The 18,864-nt window shown below is 41.6% G+C and overlaps 1 protein-coding gene across 1 annotated transcript in view; it reads left to right on the top strand.

Moving 5' to 3' along the window:
* The first annotated feature begins 7,489 nt into the window (after positions 1 to 7,489).
* Positions 7,490 to 18,864, top strand: part of LOC120917388 (solute carrier family 22 member 6-A-like) — an 81,134-nt gene continuing 69,759 nt past the window's right edge. Inside the window, exons 1-2 of the mRNA XM_040328652.1 lie at positions 7,490 to 7,711; positions 14,950 to 15,853. Of these exons, the coding sequence (XP_040184586.1) occupies positions 15,470 to 15,853 (384 nt within the window). The 5' untranslated portion in view covers positions 7,490 to 7,711; positions 14,950 to 15,469. The remainder of the gene's footprint in view (positions 7,712 to 14,949; positions 15,854 to 18,864) is intronic.

Here is an 18,864-nt window from a genome sequence, read left to right as displayed (position 1 = left end):
CAACATGTCCCTTCATGGCAAAGAACTGGCAAAGAACTCTCTGAGGAACTGAAAAAAACATTTGTTGCTCTATATAAACATGGCCTAGGCGATAAGAAGATTGCCAAGACCCTGAAACTGAGCAGCCGCACAGTGGCCAGCATTCTTCACAGCGCAGTACAAAGCAAATATCCCCTAAATGGCACATGTTTAGGAGATATTTACAGCACCTATAGGTAAGCCTTATTATACAGTAGGCTTACCTATAGGTACAACTTGAAAATATAGGTTTACAACCTCTTTAAGCTTCAATATTCTCCTTTATGGCTCCCAGATTCTTTTTAATTACTGGCTAATTCATACAGAAATAAAACAAGTTTGCTGAAAAGCTGAGAGTAGAGCTATGATGGGGCCTTTCCCCAGGTTTTAGTTTTGCACCTGATAAGCACAGTACTAAAACCAAGAAAGTAAACAATGCACAGGAGTGTAGTCACTTTGTAATGTTTACATTCCAGGTACAGGTACAGTATTCCTGGCCCACTACATGCTGAGAGTCATCACCCACTGCTCTTCAATGATAGCTGTATGTTCTGTGAGTCCTCATAATAACTCAAGGCCTGAAACTAGGATGACCACATTTCCAAACTGTCATTCAGGGACAACCCGTCCCCAACATGCACCAGTTGGTGACTTCACAAGGGGGTAGTGCCATCATGTGACGTTGCTGGGTGGCCCTGCCCCTTACCTAGTTAAGAAATGTCACTCTGCTTACAATGCAGTCGGCGGGTGGTCATACTCGAGAAGGGAGCATGTTTTTTTTTCTTATTTGGGTCGGTCGGAGACTACGGACATACTACAGGAGATAATTAGAGACTGCGGGCATACTACATGAGACAGCCAGAGACTGCGAGCATACAACAAGAGACGGTCAGAGACTGCGGGTATACTACAGGAGACAATTGTGTTCTCTACATGGTTAACCCTTTCACTCTTCTTTGCTTTTTGTTGTGCTATACAGTTCATCAGATCTGCACAGACAATCTAAGGGACAGCAGCATATCTTTTAATACTGTACCTGACACTGGTTGGCCAGATGTGCAAAAAGCAGCTATAGGGTCTGAGAGAGGCCTGGGTGTTGGTACTGCATAATCTGCTTCTCCCCTACCTTGTCCTGCATGGCATCCTCGTCTGAGTGAGGGGGATAGATCCCTGTGGGGTTTAGACTTTGCTGGGCTTTAGAAGGTAGGAGTGGATGTGCCAGAGCCATTCGTGTCACCAGCGGTGGACACGCTGGCCAAGGGAGAAGCTGCAGAGGTGGACACTAGAGGGCTGGCGGCGGACCAAGTTACATGGTCGCCACTTTGCTGAGTCCCTCGGGAGACCCGCGGGAAGAAGCCTGAGAGCTTAGAGGGTTGCGGCACTTCCCCTTTTGTCAGGGCATGCTTGCTGTGTTGTCCGATGCACACTGGGTGCCCTCACTCTGCCCTCCTTCCCATATACTTTGGGGGTGGGGGATTGGGCTGGCACTTTCACTGTTCATCGCCCCCACGCCTCCTGCGATATGCATGTAATGTGCAGTGGGCGTCCCTTCACTCAAGCGTGGAATTTTTCAGCTGGGCTGACACGTGGAAAGTAGGTCCGGCGGCTGCCGTGTTGTCTCTCCTTCGTTGTCATGCCAGTGTGATGCTGGATGGGACCCTGGCTACTGGGCTCACCCTGCAGTTCCCCTTCTGTGACCGTTTTTTAAGCAGTTCCACTCTGCACTTCAGTTTTGGTTCCTATTCCATCAGGACCTATTTGGGTAAATATATAGCAAGCCCTTGATGTATTTCCAGTTCCTCTTTCTCTACAACAAGCAATATTACTATTTCTTTATTTCCATATTTATTTACTCTAGCTTTATTTCTTCTCTCCTGATTTCAGGAATCCTATCTTCTCCTCCCTACTCTTATGCCGCGTACACACGATCATTTTTCGGCATGAAAAAAACTTTTTTAAAAAATGTCATTTAAAATGATTGTGTGTGGGCTTAACATCATTTTTCGATCGTGTTTGGGCTAAAACAACGTTAAAAACCTGTGCATGCTCAGAAGCAAGTTATGAGACGGGAGCTCTCGTTCTGGTAAAACTAGCATTCGTTATGGAGATAGCACATTCATCACGCTGTAACAGACAGAAAAGCACAAATCGTCTTTTACTAACACGGAATCAGCTAAAGCAGCCCAAAGGGTGGCGTCATCCGAATGGAACTTCCCCTTTATAGTGCCGTCGTACGTGTTGTATGTTACCGCGCTTTGCTAGAGCATTTTTTAAAAACGATGATGTGTGGGCAGCGTCGTTTTAATGATGAAGTTGGAAAAACTTTGTTTTTTCGAAATGCCGAAAAACTTTGTTTTTTTCATGCCGAAAAATGATCGTGTGTACGCGGCATTACTATATGGACACTTCATTACTTTCTCATTCCGTTCACCTTGGTGACATGTTTCACAACATTTTTATATTGTGGTGATGGGTTTGTTCTATATTAAATTCTTTCTATTTATACCGACCCCCAGCAGGTGGTATCGCATGGTCGCAGTATCAGTTCTTATGTGAGTATTTTCAGTTATGGCTGTCTATCTGTTTATTACTATCCCAAAACTCTCTCTCCCCCCCCCCCCAGTTGGTAGTTATAACAAACTATAATGGCGATTTTTATTCCCCTTTTAGTATATCGATACACTTGCTCCTGATGAGTGGATAGAAGTCCATGAAACGTTGTTGAGCTTATTTTGATGCATCCACTTCATATTTATGATTCTAGATGGTTTTATTGCTTTACCTACCCTGATATATTGTCAATTTCTACTCCATTTGGGGGACTGTGATGTACAATATTTATTCTCTGTGCAATGTTGGTTATCTATATATATAAAACTCAACGTGTGTATGTATGTATGTTCCAGCATCACGTCCAAACGGCTAAAGATATTAACATGAAACTTGGCACACATGTTACTTATATGTCAGCAACAAACATAGGATAGGTGGTTTAACCCTTACCCACCCCCATTTGCCATGGTCGGGGTTTTCCTTTAAAGTCCCATTCAACTCTATGGGAAATACATGTTTGGAAATACATGTTACTTCATAACTTCCAAACGGCTGTACATATTTCGATAACACTTGGTCACATGTTACTTATATGTCCACTTAAACTATAGGATAGTTAATTTATCCCTTAACTACCCCCATTTGTGAGGGACGGGGTTTTTGTTTAAAGTCCCATGCAAATCAATGGGAAATGTATGTTCCCACATAACTTCTGTACGCCTGGAGATATTTCAATAATACCTGGTACACATATTACTTATATGCCAAATAAAAATATATGACAGTTAAATTAACCCTTACCTACACCCTTATATAAAAGATGGGTATATTTATATTACTATGATTTTCCTCCCCAAAAGGTTAAGATAGGAAGACCGGGCAACGCCGGGTATTCAGCTAGTTTACAATATGTATGTTGTTATTTTGTATTTTATATGCCAATGTGCTATTATGCATTTATATGGATTGATCTATTCCCTATTTTGGTCTATTAATAAATATAATTATTTACATATACATATGGATTTGTCTGACTCTACCCCACGCACCTCATTCAAAGTCCCACCCTCCCCCTTCTTTTTTTGCATAGCAATTAGGGATGGAGGCGCAAACCCTCCCTTGCGTCTCATCTTATGTCCCAAATATTCCCTTTTTTTCTGATGCTTGCTGTGTATTGTGCCTGTGGCTGGTGTCTGTGTCAGTCTAGTGGTGCTGTGATGTAGGTGATGGATCTCTCGGCGATCATGAGGAGCTGCAGGTCAATCATCCACCTTGTTGGACTGTCTCCCGGGATACTGTATTCTCCCAGAATGAAGGTGCCCGGGACACGGGATAGACTTGCAAAATGCGTGACTGTCCCGGGCAATCCAGGACACGGTGGTCACCCCTAATACTGGGTTCTGTCATTATTGCTAGGCCTTGACTGGGAGCTGATAGCAAACAGCAATTAAAATGGAAGGGGATCTTGTCTTTCCTTACTCTACAAACTAAAAGCATTTTTATTTTTATTCTTTCTGTGGTGCTGTTACAGCTTTGCCCACATTTTCTGTCTGTTGAATCGTCAAAAGGACAGTATGTTAGGATTAATCTCTCTAACGGACCCTCAGAAACCTGACAGGAGTTCTAATCCTTCTCTACGCCATTGGAAAAAAGTTTTGCCTGGACCAACACTTTAAGCTGCAGGCACACAGTACCTTGAAAGGTGACCTCAGGTGCATAAAGCAAACACTTTTGAGTGCCTACTTGCCTGCTTAGCTCATCTTCAGATTGCTTGGAGACACTAAAACACTCAGTACGGTTTATAAGTAAACATTGGTTGTGTAACTTCTTGATTGATAACTGACCTGCCTTCCTCCCCTGCCCCACATCCCCTCTGCCTTCATGCCTGCTACTACTGTTATTAGGAGATACAGCATCTGCTTAGTTATTCCTTTTATACATGTTTCAAATGATTAATCAAGTGAAGTGCATACCAGGCTTAAAAATAAAAACACTGCTTTTACAGGGTTTATTGTGTATACAAAGATAATTTCACAAATACACCACTGAGCCTACATGATGCCTGCTGAGCAAAACTTTACAGTGGTATGCTTTTTTTTCTAATTGTATGTGTATTGTGGAGAAATTATGGTAAAACAGATTAAATTAAAGATGCTTAAAGATCCACTCTGCACTAGTAAGTGCAATTGCTGTAGATCGGAGGCGAAGCTCTGCTGATTTTATCATCCTATTATGTGCAAGCAAAAATGCTGTTTTTTATTTTCCTTGCCTGTCCCCCTCAGATATACAGCGACTGTACTTCCAAGTGCTGTAGTGCAAAGTGTATTTGCCTTTAGTAAATAACCCCCATTAAAATGCATGCACTTCACATGAAAAAATACATCTGGTGCTGGGTCCACCATACGGTGTGTTTGTGTGTATATTATATATATTGATACCATAGCTCTATGATCATTGATTTCTTTCCTATTAGAGGCACAGAATGAGTTTGTATGTTTTTAAGCCTTGTTTCTGTGAGCTTCTTTCAAGTATATTTTGCTCTACAATCCAAAATGTGCTGGTTCTAGCCAAAAACTGGCTTTAATGTGTGTATGACATTGGTAAAGACAGAGTGCGGCTTATATTCTAAGCTCCTTTGAGACCAGAGTATAATAACGGGCTCATAGTGATCTCTGTATAGAAATGTAACAAAAACAATTGAGAACTATCTGTGATACTTTTTTTGCACTAACATTCAAATTCTCAGAAGAAAAAGGGGTTGCACCCCAAAAGCTTGTCCTGAAAATTCAAATGTTAGTGCAAATAATAAAATATTACAGACAATACTCAGCTGTATTTGTTGCAAATGCAATAATACGGCTACAATGATCACTTCAAGCATCTAAAGAAATGTGAAATATGATTGCTTGATATCATTTACTGAAATATGTATATTAAAATACCTTCCTGCCCACCCCAACGTCCCTTGGCTGTCAAAGTGGTCACATAATGAGGAGCTGGTCCCGCTGGCTACTGATTGTTAGGCCTCGTACACACGACTGTTTTCCTCAACAAAATCCATCAAGAAAAATTGCTTTTTTGCCAAGGAAAACAGTCGTGTGTATGTTTTTCGTCGAGAAAACTGTTGTGGATCTCGACGAGAAAAAAAGAGAACATGTTCCCTTTTTTCTCCTCGGGAGTCTCAATTTCCTCTATGTGTTTCTCGTCGGGCTGTTTTACGATGAGAAACACGTTTGTGTGTATGCTTAGAAACGCGCGCATGCGCAGAATAAAATATGAGACGGGAGCGCACCTTCGGTAAAAGTAGCGTTCGTAATGGAAATATCACATTTGTCACGCTGTAACAGACTGAAAAGCGCGAATCGTCTCTCACCAAACTTTTACTTAATACGCAGTAGCATGAGATTAGCAAAAGCAGCCCCAAGGGTGGCGCCAGTGGAATCGAACTTCCCCTTTATAGTGCCGTCGTACGTGATGTACGTCACCGCGTTTGAGAACGACGGGATTTTGTCTTGACAGTGTGTATGCAAAGAAAGCTTGTCAAGATTCTCGACAAGCCTGACAAGGAACTCGTCGAGGAAAACGACGTTTCATTTACGACGAGATTCTCGATCGTGTGTACGGGGCCTGAGTCTAGAGTAGACCAAGAACTGTATTTGATAGCTCTATTGATAGCACAGAAATATTGGCTGCCCAGTTAGGCATATGTGCGGCAGATTGTAAGCTCTAACGAGCAGGGCCCTCTGATCCCTTCTGTATTGATTTGTATTGTGACTGTACTGTCTTCCCTGATGTAAAGCGCTGCGCAAACTGTTGGCGCTATATAAATCCTGTATAATAATAATAATAATAATAATAATAATAATACTGTATGTGTTATGCAGACAGCAATAAGTTAAAGAATTTGAACACTTGGGTGGTGGTAAAAGTGGGCCTTTTTTGGTTTATACACAAAAAGGTTTATTTTTTGGGACACCTTTCGCTTGACATTATTAACCAAAGAATTAAATGGATTTTATTTTCCAGCACCACCCCCGCCTCCCTCTTTTCTTTTTCGGTGAACACCCCAAGCTGCCACAGAAATTGCTGGCTAGTCTTTTGGGTATCTCAGTGACTCGGACCTTTGTGAACCACCATGTCTTTTTATGTCTGAATAAAAATAATGACACATAGGGGGTTATTTACGAAAGGTAAAACCACTTTGCACTACAAGTGCACTTAGAAGTGCAGTCGCTGTAGATCTGAGGTGAAGATCTGAAATGAGGGGAAGCTCTGCTGATTTTTTATCATCCAATCATGTGCAAGCTAAAATTCTGTTTTTTTATTTTCCTTGCATGTCCCCCTCAGATCAACAGCGACTTCCAAGTGCACTTGTAGTGCAAAGTGGGTTTGCCTTTCGTAAATAACCCCCATACTGTACATTCTTAGACCATAGTTAGAGACTGGCATTATCTTTGCAATTTTTTTTTCAAAATGAAAAAGCAATCAAAGCACGGATTTCTAATCCTCTTACATCATTTCATAATTCATGTTCTTGCCCTAATTATAGAAAATGAAGAGAGAATACTTTAACAATGCACTTCTCTGCATCTTTCAGTAGCCAAATGGTTCAATTGTCTGTAGCTGAGGCTTGAATTTCCATTAACAGTAAGATGCAAAGAATAAACAGGCTGTTGAACTATATGTCAGTGTGCTCATATGTAATGCAAAATGGAATGTGTGCATTTGTGTCATTCTCTAAATCTCAAGGTGTTCTGCTTTATCATACATAACATACAGTCACTTGCCACCCTTTATGCCCCTTGCACTTTGCCCATGTTTCAGTGCATTCCCCACATTTTCCTCTTCCCCTCATTAATCCCCCACTGATTGTAGTGATACTTTAACTCTGCCGGACTCTGACTCTCTATATAATCCTGAACCTCGAGCTCAAATACCTGTACTAGCTGTGCCCTGAGCAACAGCAGCCACATGTTCTTACTGGCATTCTCCATCAGAAAGGGGCACTAGGCTGAACTTCCAAAGTTCCTAAGCAGATCCCCAATTATTACTGCTATACTTGTTTCATCTAAATAGCTCCAACCAAGAGTCCTCTGGTCACCTGCTTGATGGGACTCTTGACTAACTGCATATGCTGAAGGTAAGATTTTACTGTTAGATCCAGAGTCACTCTTCAATGAGTATAGTTTATTAAGGAAATATGTGAGTCAGTTATAATAAGCAATATATTGACATTTCATTGTATGATATTATTTTTAATTGTCAAGTGTGGTTGTCAAACTCACTCATATCACTTGTATTCGGGGTGTAAGCTGAGTACCTGCAGATTTACGTATCCTACTCTGCAAAGTCTAATTGTAAGCCGTGAAGCACTGTGTACTGCATATGCAGTAAATGTTCCCTATTTAAATCTGGTCTGTAGAGTAGCTAAGGGGGGTTATTTACTAAAGGAAAATCCACTTTGCACTACAAGTGCAAACTACAAATGCAAAGTGCACTTGAAACTGCACTTGGAAGTGCAGTCGCTGTAAATTTGACAGGGACATGCAAGGAAAATAAAAAACAGCATTTTAGCTTGCACATGATTGGGTAATAAAATCAGCAGAGCTTCCCTTCATTTCAGATCTACTTCTCAGATTTACAGCTACTGCACTTCCAAGTGCACTTTCAGTGCAATTTCAAGTACACTTTGCACTTGTAGTTTGCTCTTGTAGTGCAAAGTGGATTTGCCTTTAGTAAATAACCCCTAAGGTGTCTTAAAAGTCATTGCTAAACTCAGAATGCTTTAGATAAGTTGTTCACAATGGGCAGGTCAGATTCCACAGGGTACAAGAATCAGTTTTGGGTGTCCTTTTTTTTTTTTTTTAGATATTGACACACAGATTTTTTTCTGGTCCCAGACAAAAGAAAAAATAAAGTTTTGCATCACACCTGTAAATGCACACAAGTAAAATTGATATTAGTTATTGGACTATGGGGGTTGATTACTAAAGTGCTTATGTGCTCTGCAAGCGCAGTTGCTCCAGAGCTTAGTAAATGAGCAGAAGACATGCTGACTTCCATTCATCATGTGCAAGCAGAAATGCTGTGCTTTTATTTTCCTTGCACGTGATTGGGTATTCTTTGCAAAGTGAAGCCTTACCTGCGCAAAGTATTTTTCCCTTTAGTAAATCAACCCCTATATGTCCTTTGGCAAAGCATTATATTCAATGTAGAACTGTCTGGAAAGGAAAGCATTAGGCAGTTTAGTTTATTAGAAAGTTTGCTAATTCCTATTCAGCAGACTCAGTGGGATGTGAAGCAAATTCTCTATAACAGGAGCACCAATAGTCAGACAGGGGTTCTAACCTCTTCATGCTAGACATGGGATACACTCCCTTCATGCCACCTTCATAGCTGCCGGATATTGTCCTGAGCGACTAACAGCTGTAAGAAGAGTAAGGGCTCTTTCACACGGAACAGATCCGTGATAATCCACCCCGTGAACCTCCGCTTGCTCAGCGGGGATCGCTCCGCTGATCCCCGCTGAGTCGGCGGGTGACAGGGCAGTCCCCGCACACTGTGCAGGGACCGCCCTGTCAGATTCTGCTCTGCCCTATGGGGGGATCGGATGAACACGGACCGTCTGTTCGTGTTCACCCTATCCAATCCGCAGACGGATAGAAAAATAGGGTTTTCCTCCATCTGCAGAATCGGAGGATTGCGGACCCGAATAAGATGTTCATCCGCTGACAACCGCAATCTCATTGGGATCAATGTATGTCCCTTTTTCATCCGTAAACGGATGGATGAAAAAGAGGACATACGGTCCGCATGTGTGAATGAGCCCTTATGCTGCTTGCACACCGCATTTTGCCCTTTCTGCTATTCAGGAACCCTGTAGTAATTTTTTTACCACAATGTAACACACTCTGTGATTTGGCGGTAAAGATTCCATCATTCAATGGCTCTCCTTCCATTCACAGAATAGTATGAATGGCAGAAAGAGAAACGATGGGCCAGAACTCTTCATGACTGTTTTCAACTCATACAGCAATAAATGATAACTACAACTCACCAGGTGCACAGACATTCTATGATCAATCTTTTAATACCAGTTTAAGCGCTGCTGTTTACTTTGCTCGCCTTTGGTGGACAAGGCATTTTTGTGGCTATTATTTGGACTTTATTAGCAGTATCTATTTTTTAGATGTGAATTTTTTTATACATGAGCGCTAAGGGAAGTGATATTACATGCAGTATTCTTTGACACAAGATTGCTTTGTATATGGTTTTGGAATAAAAGATAACTGCTTAGGGCAATATACAATAGCTATGAAGGAAGGAGCAGCAACCTACAAGATATTCATCATAATCCTCTTTTTATAATTTATATTACTTTTCTATATACTCCTGTATGCATGGCCAGGGTTGGGAAGGTTCCCTAGGCGCAGTGTTTCCATGTCCGGGGAGAGAGCTCTGCCTACACAGGATGCCAGAAAATCCATCACCCTCTCCTGCAATTTAAATCAGTGTCGCTGATCAGCCTGGCCAAGCAGCAGAGCCTACCCCCGTCCTGCAGCAAGCTGCCTGCTGCAATATCAATCCCTTCACTGTGCTGCTGAATTGCGAGAGGAGGAGTTCTATGGGCCCAAAGACATTTAGGGGATGATTTACTAAAGGCAAATACATTGTGCACTTTGCAAAGTGCAATTGCACTCTGCAAATGCAGCTGTTCCAGATCATAGTAAATGAGGTAAAGCTTCACTTTGCAAAGAATAGCCAATCACGTACAGGGAAAATAAACAGCATGTTTGCTTGCACATGATTGGATGATGGAAGTCAGCAGAGCTCTCTACTCTACGCTCTGGAGCAATTGCACATGCAGAGTGCAACTGCAGTGTAGTTGCCTTCAGTAAATCAACCCCTTAGTTGCTAAAGTGAACTGTTTGCAAGGTCACTGATAAGTTGTGCTGACAACTTTGTAAATTGGAACAATGTAGCGCTAATACCTGTGTAAAGATATGGAAAGAACCCACATCTAAAGATAACAAACCAAATCTACATATATTAATACATGACTAAATCTTAAAGTGTCACCATGTGACCTTACTAAACATATAGTAAAGGCTTGCAAATAACAACAATGAATTGAGAAAGTGCATAAAGTGACTGGAATCCAAACGAATGGAAATAAGGGTGAATTCTCCAGAGGAAAGTGCATGAAGTGACTAGAGTCCAAATAAATGTGGATAGAGATGGCTTCACCATAAGGAGATCTTGAAGATGGAACAACAGCTTGACAGAAGTGCCACCACCAATGGTAGAAAAGGGGGCTTACCAAATATAAATGACTTGGAAAGGCCAAGAGGCCGGACAGCATGTGACCTCACTTCCGGTTTAGAAACCCGGAAGTGATAATAATGGCAAATGTTTCACCTATATATGGAATAGTGTGGCATATATTAAACATATAACACTCCCAAACACAAAGAAAATAAGGAAAAAACATGTCAAACTACCTTTCAGTCCGAATAAAAAACATTCCTGTCATACCAGGAAGTGTCAGACGCAACCAAGTCTCGCTATGGATGGGACGGAATGACATAATTTCATGCCATTCCGTCCCATCCATAGCGAGGCTTGGTTGCGTCTGACACTTCCTGGTATGACAGGAATGGTTTTTACATCTGTTTATTTGGACTGAAAGGTAGTTTGACGTGTTTTTCACTTATTTCCTTTGTGTTTGGGAGTGTGATATGTTTAATATATGCCACACTATTCCATATATAGGTGAAACATTTGCCATTATTATCACTTCCGGGTTTCTAAACCAGATGCGAGGTCACATCCTGCCCGGCCTCTTGGCCTTTCCAAATTGGGGGTCATTGTCTTTCTTATAAATAGTGATGCAGTGGTGGAGGTCCACATCCCAGATGACGACATTTCTAGTTGAAACGCGTCAAGTGGACCCATCCACAACATCGCTTTTGGTATCATAACATTTGACAAGCCTATGAAGAGCATTTAACATGTGAGTTTTATCCTACTTTTAATAAACAACACTGTTCATATGGTATCACGCTATGTGAGTTCTTTTCAATATTTCTTGCATGGCATGTGATTACTGAGCCTCTATGAAGTTACCATTAACACTGTGATTTGGGATCATTAAGTTGATTAGCCGTTTGGATCCAGGACCAGCTGTTTAGATCAGGGTGATCGATACAAGCCTTTGGTGACTTGGGCGGTATATACCTTCCCAAGTCATTTATATTTGGTAAGCCCCCTTTTCTACCATTGGTGGTGGCACTTCTGTCAAGCTGTTGTTCCTTCTTCAAGATCTCCTTATGGTGAAGCCATCTCTATCCACATTTATTTGGACTCTAGTCACTTCATGCACTTTCCTGTGGTGAAGTCACTCTTATTTCCATTCGTTTGGATTCCAGTCACTTTATGCACTTTCTCAATTCATTGTTATTATTTGCAAGCCTTTACTATATGTTGGCACACTAATATGTTTAGTAAGGTCTCATGGTGACACTTTAAGATTTAGTCATGTATTAATATATGTAAATTTGGTTTTTTATCTTTAGCTGTGGGTTCTTTCCATATCTTTACACAGGTATTAGCGCTACATTGTTCCAGTTTACCTTATTTTGCTCTATTCCAAAGTTGTGTGGCGGCTTATATTTGTATTATACACAGCGCAGTTTATTCTTTATATATTTGTGCTGACAACTTTGCAATCATGTCAGTACATCACAGTTCAGGCAGATTTCAGCACACTGTCACTGACTCCAAAAATAAAACAGCTGCAAATATGCTGAACCCCTATTCAGCAATTCAGCCATAGTGCAAGGAGGGATGTCTTGGCAGGTGGGGCAATAGCGGGCTCTGCCACTGGTCCAGGCTGACCAGCGTCAATGATTACTGCAGGAAACGGTTTTGGCTTTGCTGGCATCCTCTGTGAAAATCATCAGCACCAGATCTGGAGGAAAAGCTCTTAGGGGGTTGTTTACAAAAGGCAAATCTACTTTGCACTACAAAGTGCAAAGTGCACTTGAAATTGCACTGAAAGTGCACTTGGAAGTGCAGTCGCTGTAGATCCGAGGGGGACATGCAAGGACAATAAAAAACAGCATTTTAGCTTGCACATGATTGGATAATAAAATCAGCAGAGCTTCCCCTGATTTCAGATCTACCCCCCAGCGACTGCACATTCAAGTGGTTGCGAGCCACATCAGAAGGCTCTGCAGTCCACAAGTTACCCCCCATTATCCAATCATGTGCAAGCAAAAATGCTGTTTTTTTTTTTCTTAGGCCCCGTACACACGGACGGATAATCAGACAGAAACAGAAATCAGACAGAAATCCGTGCGTAAACAATACGCGGGGCGTGGCCGCGCCGTCGCCGCGACGATGACGCGGCGACGTGCGCGGCCCTGGAAGTTCAATGCTTCCACGCATGCGTCGTACTGATTCGACCCGCGTATTGTTTACGCGCGGATTTCTGTCTGATTTCTGTTTCTGTCTGATTATCCGTCCGTGTGTACGGGACTTTGGACTACAGGAGAGTTAGGAAGCCCACTAACACACAGCTCTTTTCTCTATCTGCAACGTAGAGAGTCTCCTGACTCTCCTGTAGTCCAAGGGAGGGGGCGAGCACGACACTTCACACCAGGGAGGAAGCCTTGCATTACTGTGTGGAGTTACAGACAGAAGAACAGAAAGTGAGGATTTCTCAGAAGAAAGAAGGACATTTGAAAGCAAAATGGAAGGATGAGGTAAGTGAAAGAGGACTGCACTAAGGTAAAGGAAGCTATTAAGGATTTTTTTTTTACCTTTACAACCCCTTTAAAGGAAACCTGTATTGAGGAAAATATACAGAATTCCATTCCTGGCCCTCTGGAAGTTCTATTTGGCTGGCTGTCTAGGCTTCAATACAATCTGATTTAGGCCGGGTTCACATTAGCTGTGGCCGCGGCTCACAGTAGGGGGTCCGGTGTGTCCTTGTTCTCTGTTTCAGGGGCGAATCAGGTCCGAATTTCTGCCTGAATTTGGACCTGAAACTGAGCCAAAGATGCACAGGACCCTTTTCCAGTACGTTCCGTGGCCATCCCGGAGATGTGTGAACCAGCTCCATTGTGAGCCGGTCTCAGTCTCCTGTCATCCCAATTGGATGCGGGGGGAACTGCAAGCGTGAACCCAGCTTTACTGACTTAGAAGAAGCAAGGGAAGAATTTCTGCTGTGCATTATTATTATGAGATCAATTACACAGGATGACAGCCAGGCAGCTAGCATTTTCAGAGGGAAGGTCAGCAGTTGTAGCCATTATGTGTCCCAGTATTTTGCAAGGTTTTTTTTTTTTTATATGTGAAGAGATTTTCCTGTTTAAATCAATTGAGAATTTATCCATCACAACCAGCACAGGTAGTGGAGGGTTGGAGTAAAACACAGTGGGAGGTTTCTGGGAATTGATGTAAGTCGTATATAAACAGTAGGGGCCAGATTCTCAAACGAGCTCCGACGGCGTATCTCCAGATACGCCCACGTATCTCTGAGTTGCGCGGTCGTCTCTATGCGCCTGATTCTTAGAATCAGTTACGCATAGATTTCCTGTAGATCTGACTGGCGTAACTGTGTTACACCGTCGTATCGTAACTGCATATTTACGCTGGCCGCTAGGTGACGTTTCCGTCGAATTCCGCGTTGAGTATGCAAATTGGCTAAATATGCGAATTCACGAACGTACGCCTGGCCGACGCAGTACATTTACGCCGTTTACGTTAGGCTTTTCCTGGCATATAGTTACCCCTGCTATATGGTGGCGTAAGTGCGGCGTACCAATGTTAAGTATGGCCGTCGTTCCCGCGTCGAAATTTAAAATTTTTACGTCGTTTGTGTAAGTCGTCCGTGAATGGGGCTGGACGTCATTTACGTACACGTCGAAACCAATACGTCCTTGCGGCGTACTTTGACGCAAAGCACACTGGGATATTCCACGGACGGCGCATGCGCCGTAAGTGCAAAACGTCAATCACGTTGGGTCACAGCACATTAACGTAAAACTTTTAGGTTTTAGGTGGGCTTACGCCGGCCGATTTACGCTATGCCGCCGCAATTTACGGAGCAAGTGCTTTGAGAATACAGCACTTGCCCGTCTAAGTTGCGGAGGCGTAACGTAAATCAGATATGTTACGCCGCCGCAAAGATACGCGGATCTACGACAATCTGGCCAAATATTCTTATATGTTATAGTCACTTAACTCAAAACCATTTACATGAAGTTCCCTTTAAACACTGCTGGATTAATAATATTCTTTGTTTTGTGATTTAGTTGAACTAATTTGTTTTGATGTTTTCAAGACCACAATCTTTAATCACTTTTTCTTCAGGAAGAAAGCTATTTTATAACCAAGGAAAGTCACCGCCTTGACGCTGAAAAGGTTAACAAAGGAAATTACTTTCCAAGACAAAACATTAACTCAAGAACTGAACGCGATATTTTGCCTAAATTGGTGTGGAAAACAGAATTATGAACGCCCATTACAGAGAGATGAAAATCTAAAGAAAATTCAAAGATTATCTATGAAACTACAGTGCTTATCAAAGAGTTGTTATAAGGGTTTCCAATACTCAAAGAATAAAGAACATAATTCTGAGCGAGAAGAGAGGATTTCATTATAATCCTGTTTAAGAATGCCTGTGGAAATGCTGGCATGAGTTCCTCAGAAAACAGAATATAGAACAGTGAATTTTCTCCAGCATTGTTCTGTCCTCTGTGCTGTGGAAAAGTTATTGTTGAACTCCAATCTCAAGAGGAAAAACAACTTTATCTACAGTTAAAATAAAGACTATTTTTTCCATATTTGGGTGGTGAAAGTGATTAGAGAGGTCAAAGTTGAGTTATCAGCCATGGCATTTGCAGATCTTTTGGAAAAAGCTGGAGGCATGGGACGGTTCCAGATCACACACGTTACATTACTATGCATTCCTATATTGTTGATGGCCAGCCATAACCTTCTCCAGAACTTCAGTGCTGCAATTCCAAGCCACAAATGCAAAATAAATGACACTGGGGTTGTTAACAGCAGTACTGAAAGCGAGGGTTGGATGGGGGTCTTCATACCACGGGATGATCAGGGGAGGCCTGAGTCATGTCTGGAGTTTGCTGAAGTACAGTGGAGAATGGTGGATTCCAACAGCACATGGCATAATACTACAGATGCAGAAACAAGATCCTGCACAAATGGTTGGGAGTATGATCAGAATGAGTTCAGCTCAACCATAATCACTGAAGTAAGTGTATGGGCGATATAGTTCTGAAATGTTATAATGTATACCGCTCAACTGAAAGGCATTCAAAACATCTGTACAATCTAAATAGATATTTCAGAGAGAACAGAAGTAGCATTATTATCCCACTGGTTCCTTATAGTCTTTGGTAACTCGTAAATGTCGCTCCGTTACGGTTTACCATCTTTGCATAAAGTTACACAGTGTCCTAATGGCTACAGTAGAGAAGGGTTAGAAAGCCAGATGCAGAAATCTTTTAGCCAAAGGAGACCAAGACTAAGCTTCCAATCAAAACTCAAATACAGCTTTAGGTGAACTAACCTTCTGATACCTCAACTACAAAAATCTCCGAAGCTATGCAGTGCCTGTAAGGCGGAATTTTATTAGTAGGCATGAGCTTTCATTAGTAGGCATGAGCTTTCTTTTTATGGAAAATTGTGGACAGACATGGCTATGACCATGCTAAAAAGATTGAGATGTTAAATGCTTAAACGATTTCCCAAATTTTTAAAGCACTGAAGTATTAAGCCTCGTACACACGACCGAGGAACTCGACGGGCGAAACACATAGTTTTCCTCGTCGATTTCCTTGTTAGGCTGTCGAGGAACTCGACAAGGCAAGTTTCTCCATTCCCGTCGAGGAAAAAGAAGGCATGCTCTCTTTTTGGCTCGTCGGGATCCTCGACAGTTTCCTCGTCGAAAAATCTACACACGACCGGTTTCCTCTGCAAAAAAAAAATCCCAGCAAGTTTCTTGCTGGTTTTTGCCGAGAAACTCGGTCGTGTGTACGAGGCCTAGCACAGTGATGTACAGAAAACATAGATCCTTTGACATTAACCCTTGTTCCTCAAAGTAGCTCACAATAAAATACCCCTGCAACAATAACATACGCAGAAGGGGCAGTTTCAGAGGAAGCCAATTAACCTATCACTATGTTTTTGGACTTTGGGAGAACATCGGTTCTTTTGAAAGGCAAGAACGCAGTGACGTAATCGCGTACGACGAGCATGCGCTCGTCACATTCGATGCCGTCGCCACCATCTTGCTTCACCCTACCTATGCCGTGGAAGCTACCGCGCATGTGTCAAAGTCATTTCGAGCATGCGCGGGTTTCCACTGCGACAGGTAAGTATACACACTCTCGGGTTTCTCATCCGGAAACAGGCCGACAAGAATCCTGACGCAAAAATAGAGCGCAGGATCTCTATTTTTTTCGTAGAGATTCTGGCCAGATTTCCCGACGAGAAACCTGAAAGCCTCGTACACACGCTCGGTTTACTTGGCAGGAAAGCTCTGCCAGCAGTTTTCTTGCTGGTTCTTGCCGAGAAAACCGAGCGTGTGTACGAGGCTAAACTCCATCTCCCATCTTGGGAGAGATTTAAACACAGATGAGCAAAGCAATTTCTTCATTTGCAGAAAATTGGTTAATTTGACGGAGAGGCAACATGTTTTGCTTGATTCATCTGGTAACTGAATAAGTGGTCCAAAAGCTCACTTTACGTTTAGGTGGTCCAAAAAGGAGTTCCACACTCCCGCTACAGGGGTGACCTCTGGTCTTAACACCATTCTGGGATTATTTGAATTTCTCAAATGATAACCCTTAATGTTGAAGCATATTGCTTCTTTAGTTGGCCACAAACACAAGCAAGGATTCTCATTCCTAATCCCCTGAAGTATTAAAAGCAGGATTCGTATTGGGTCCCACTAGATAACTGGAGGCGAATTAGGTCCCTACAAACAAAATAGAAAACTGCAAATTCGAAACCAGCACTAACAAATATAAACATAAATTCTGTGTACTGATATATATACAGTACATTATTATTTATAATAGAAAACTGATCATTGCTTCTTTGTGGTAAATGATCCACTATTTATGCTGGGAGAAAAGAGTATGCTCCCAGCAGTGCAAATTATGAGATGTTCTCCCACAATTCAATGGTAGAGAAGATTTGTATTGCAGGACTCAAGGACTGGAAATCCTGCACAAATTATACATTTACACAATAATTGCATACACTGACAAACGTAGTAATAAAGTCACAACTGCTCTCGGGTTTCTTCAACATTTGACCTAAATTTTATCAGCAGTTTTATCTTGCTTTATCTTTTTATCTCTGTATACAGAGCGATTAATAGTAGACTAATCTTAAACAGCCTAGTCTGCAGAAAATGCCTAATTTAAACTTATTGCATAAAAGCCCATTGTTCTTTAAAACACATATTGTCACATGTCAAAAAATCACTCTCTTTTTAGGATTTTAGTATGTAAGCAATTAAAAGGAATATACAATATCTATCTATCTATAGATATAGATACAGTATATATATCTGAATACAAAAAAAGGGGAGGGACATAATTATGGAAAAGCCGAACCCTGTCTTAGTATAGAGAATCTATTAAGAAGTAGGGTCAACCTTTTCCTTCAGAACAGATGTAATCCTTCCTGGAATGCTGGGATATAAGTGCTGAGTTATGTGTAGTAGGGTTTTGCACTGTTATGTATGAAAAAAGTCTCAAGTTCATTGAAGGTGGTAAACATCTACGTTACCATCTTTGCCTTTAACTTCCTATAAATGTTTTATGGAGTTTAGGTCTGGAAACTAGATTTGGGACATGTTTGATTATAAAAATTAGCTATTCCCACTGCACACCTTAATGGAAATGGTCATAGTAACTAGGCTGTTTTAGCTATAGGCATTGTATTATTTAAACAAATATATATCTTACCAGTACACCTAACAAAGTTCAGAGCTTTATTCAAACATCAAAAAGATCACATCTCAAATAAGAAACATTTCAGAGCCATGCAGAGCCCCTTTATCAGATTTGCTTGACAATTTGTTTAGCAGTTGGCACATGGGCATTTTTATTCTGGCATTGGGAACTTGGCCTTTCAAAGGTCCTTAACTTTCTTGGCTAATGCAGAACATGCACCAGAACAAATGAATTCAACAAGATGGCCACCCATAACATTACAGAATATTTTAGTTATAAATTGTAGCAATAATAA

The sequence above is a fragment of the Rana temporaria genome, chromosome 11 (assembly GCF_905171775.1).
Source record: "Rana temporaria chromosome 11, aRanTem1.1, whole genome shotgun sequence".
Taxonomy (NCBI): Eukaryota; Metazoa; Chordata; class Amphibia; order Anura; family Ranidae; genus Rana; species Rana temporaria.
Note: the sequence above shows the minus strand (reverse complement) of the source record. Positions and strands in the feature narration are given on the sequence as shown.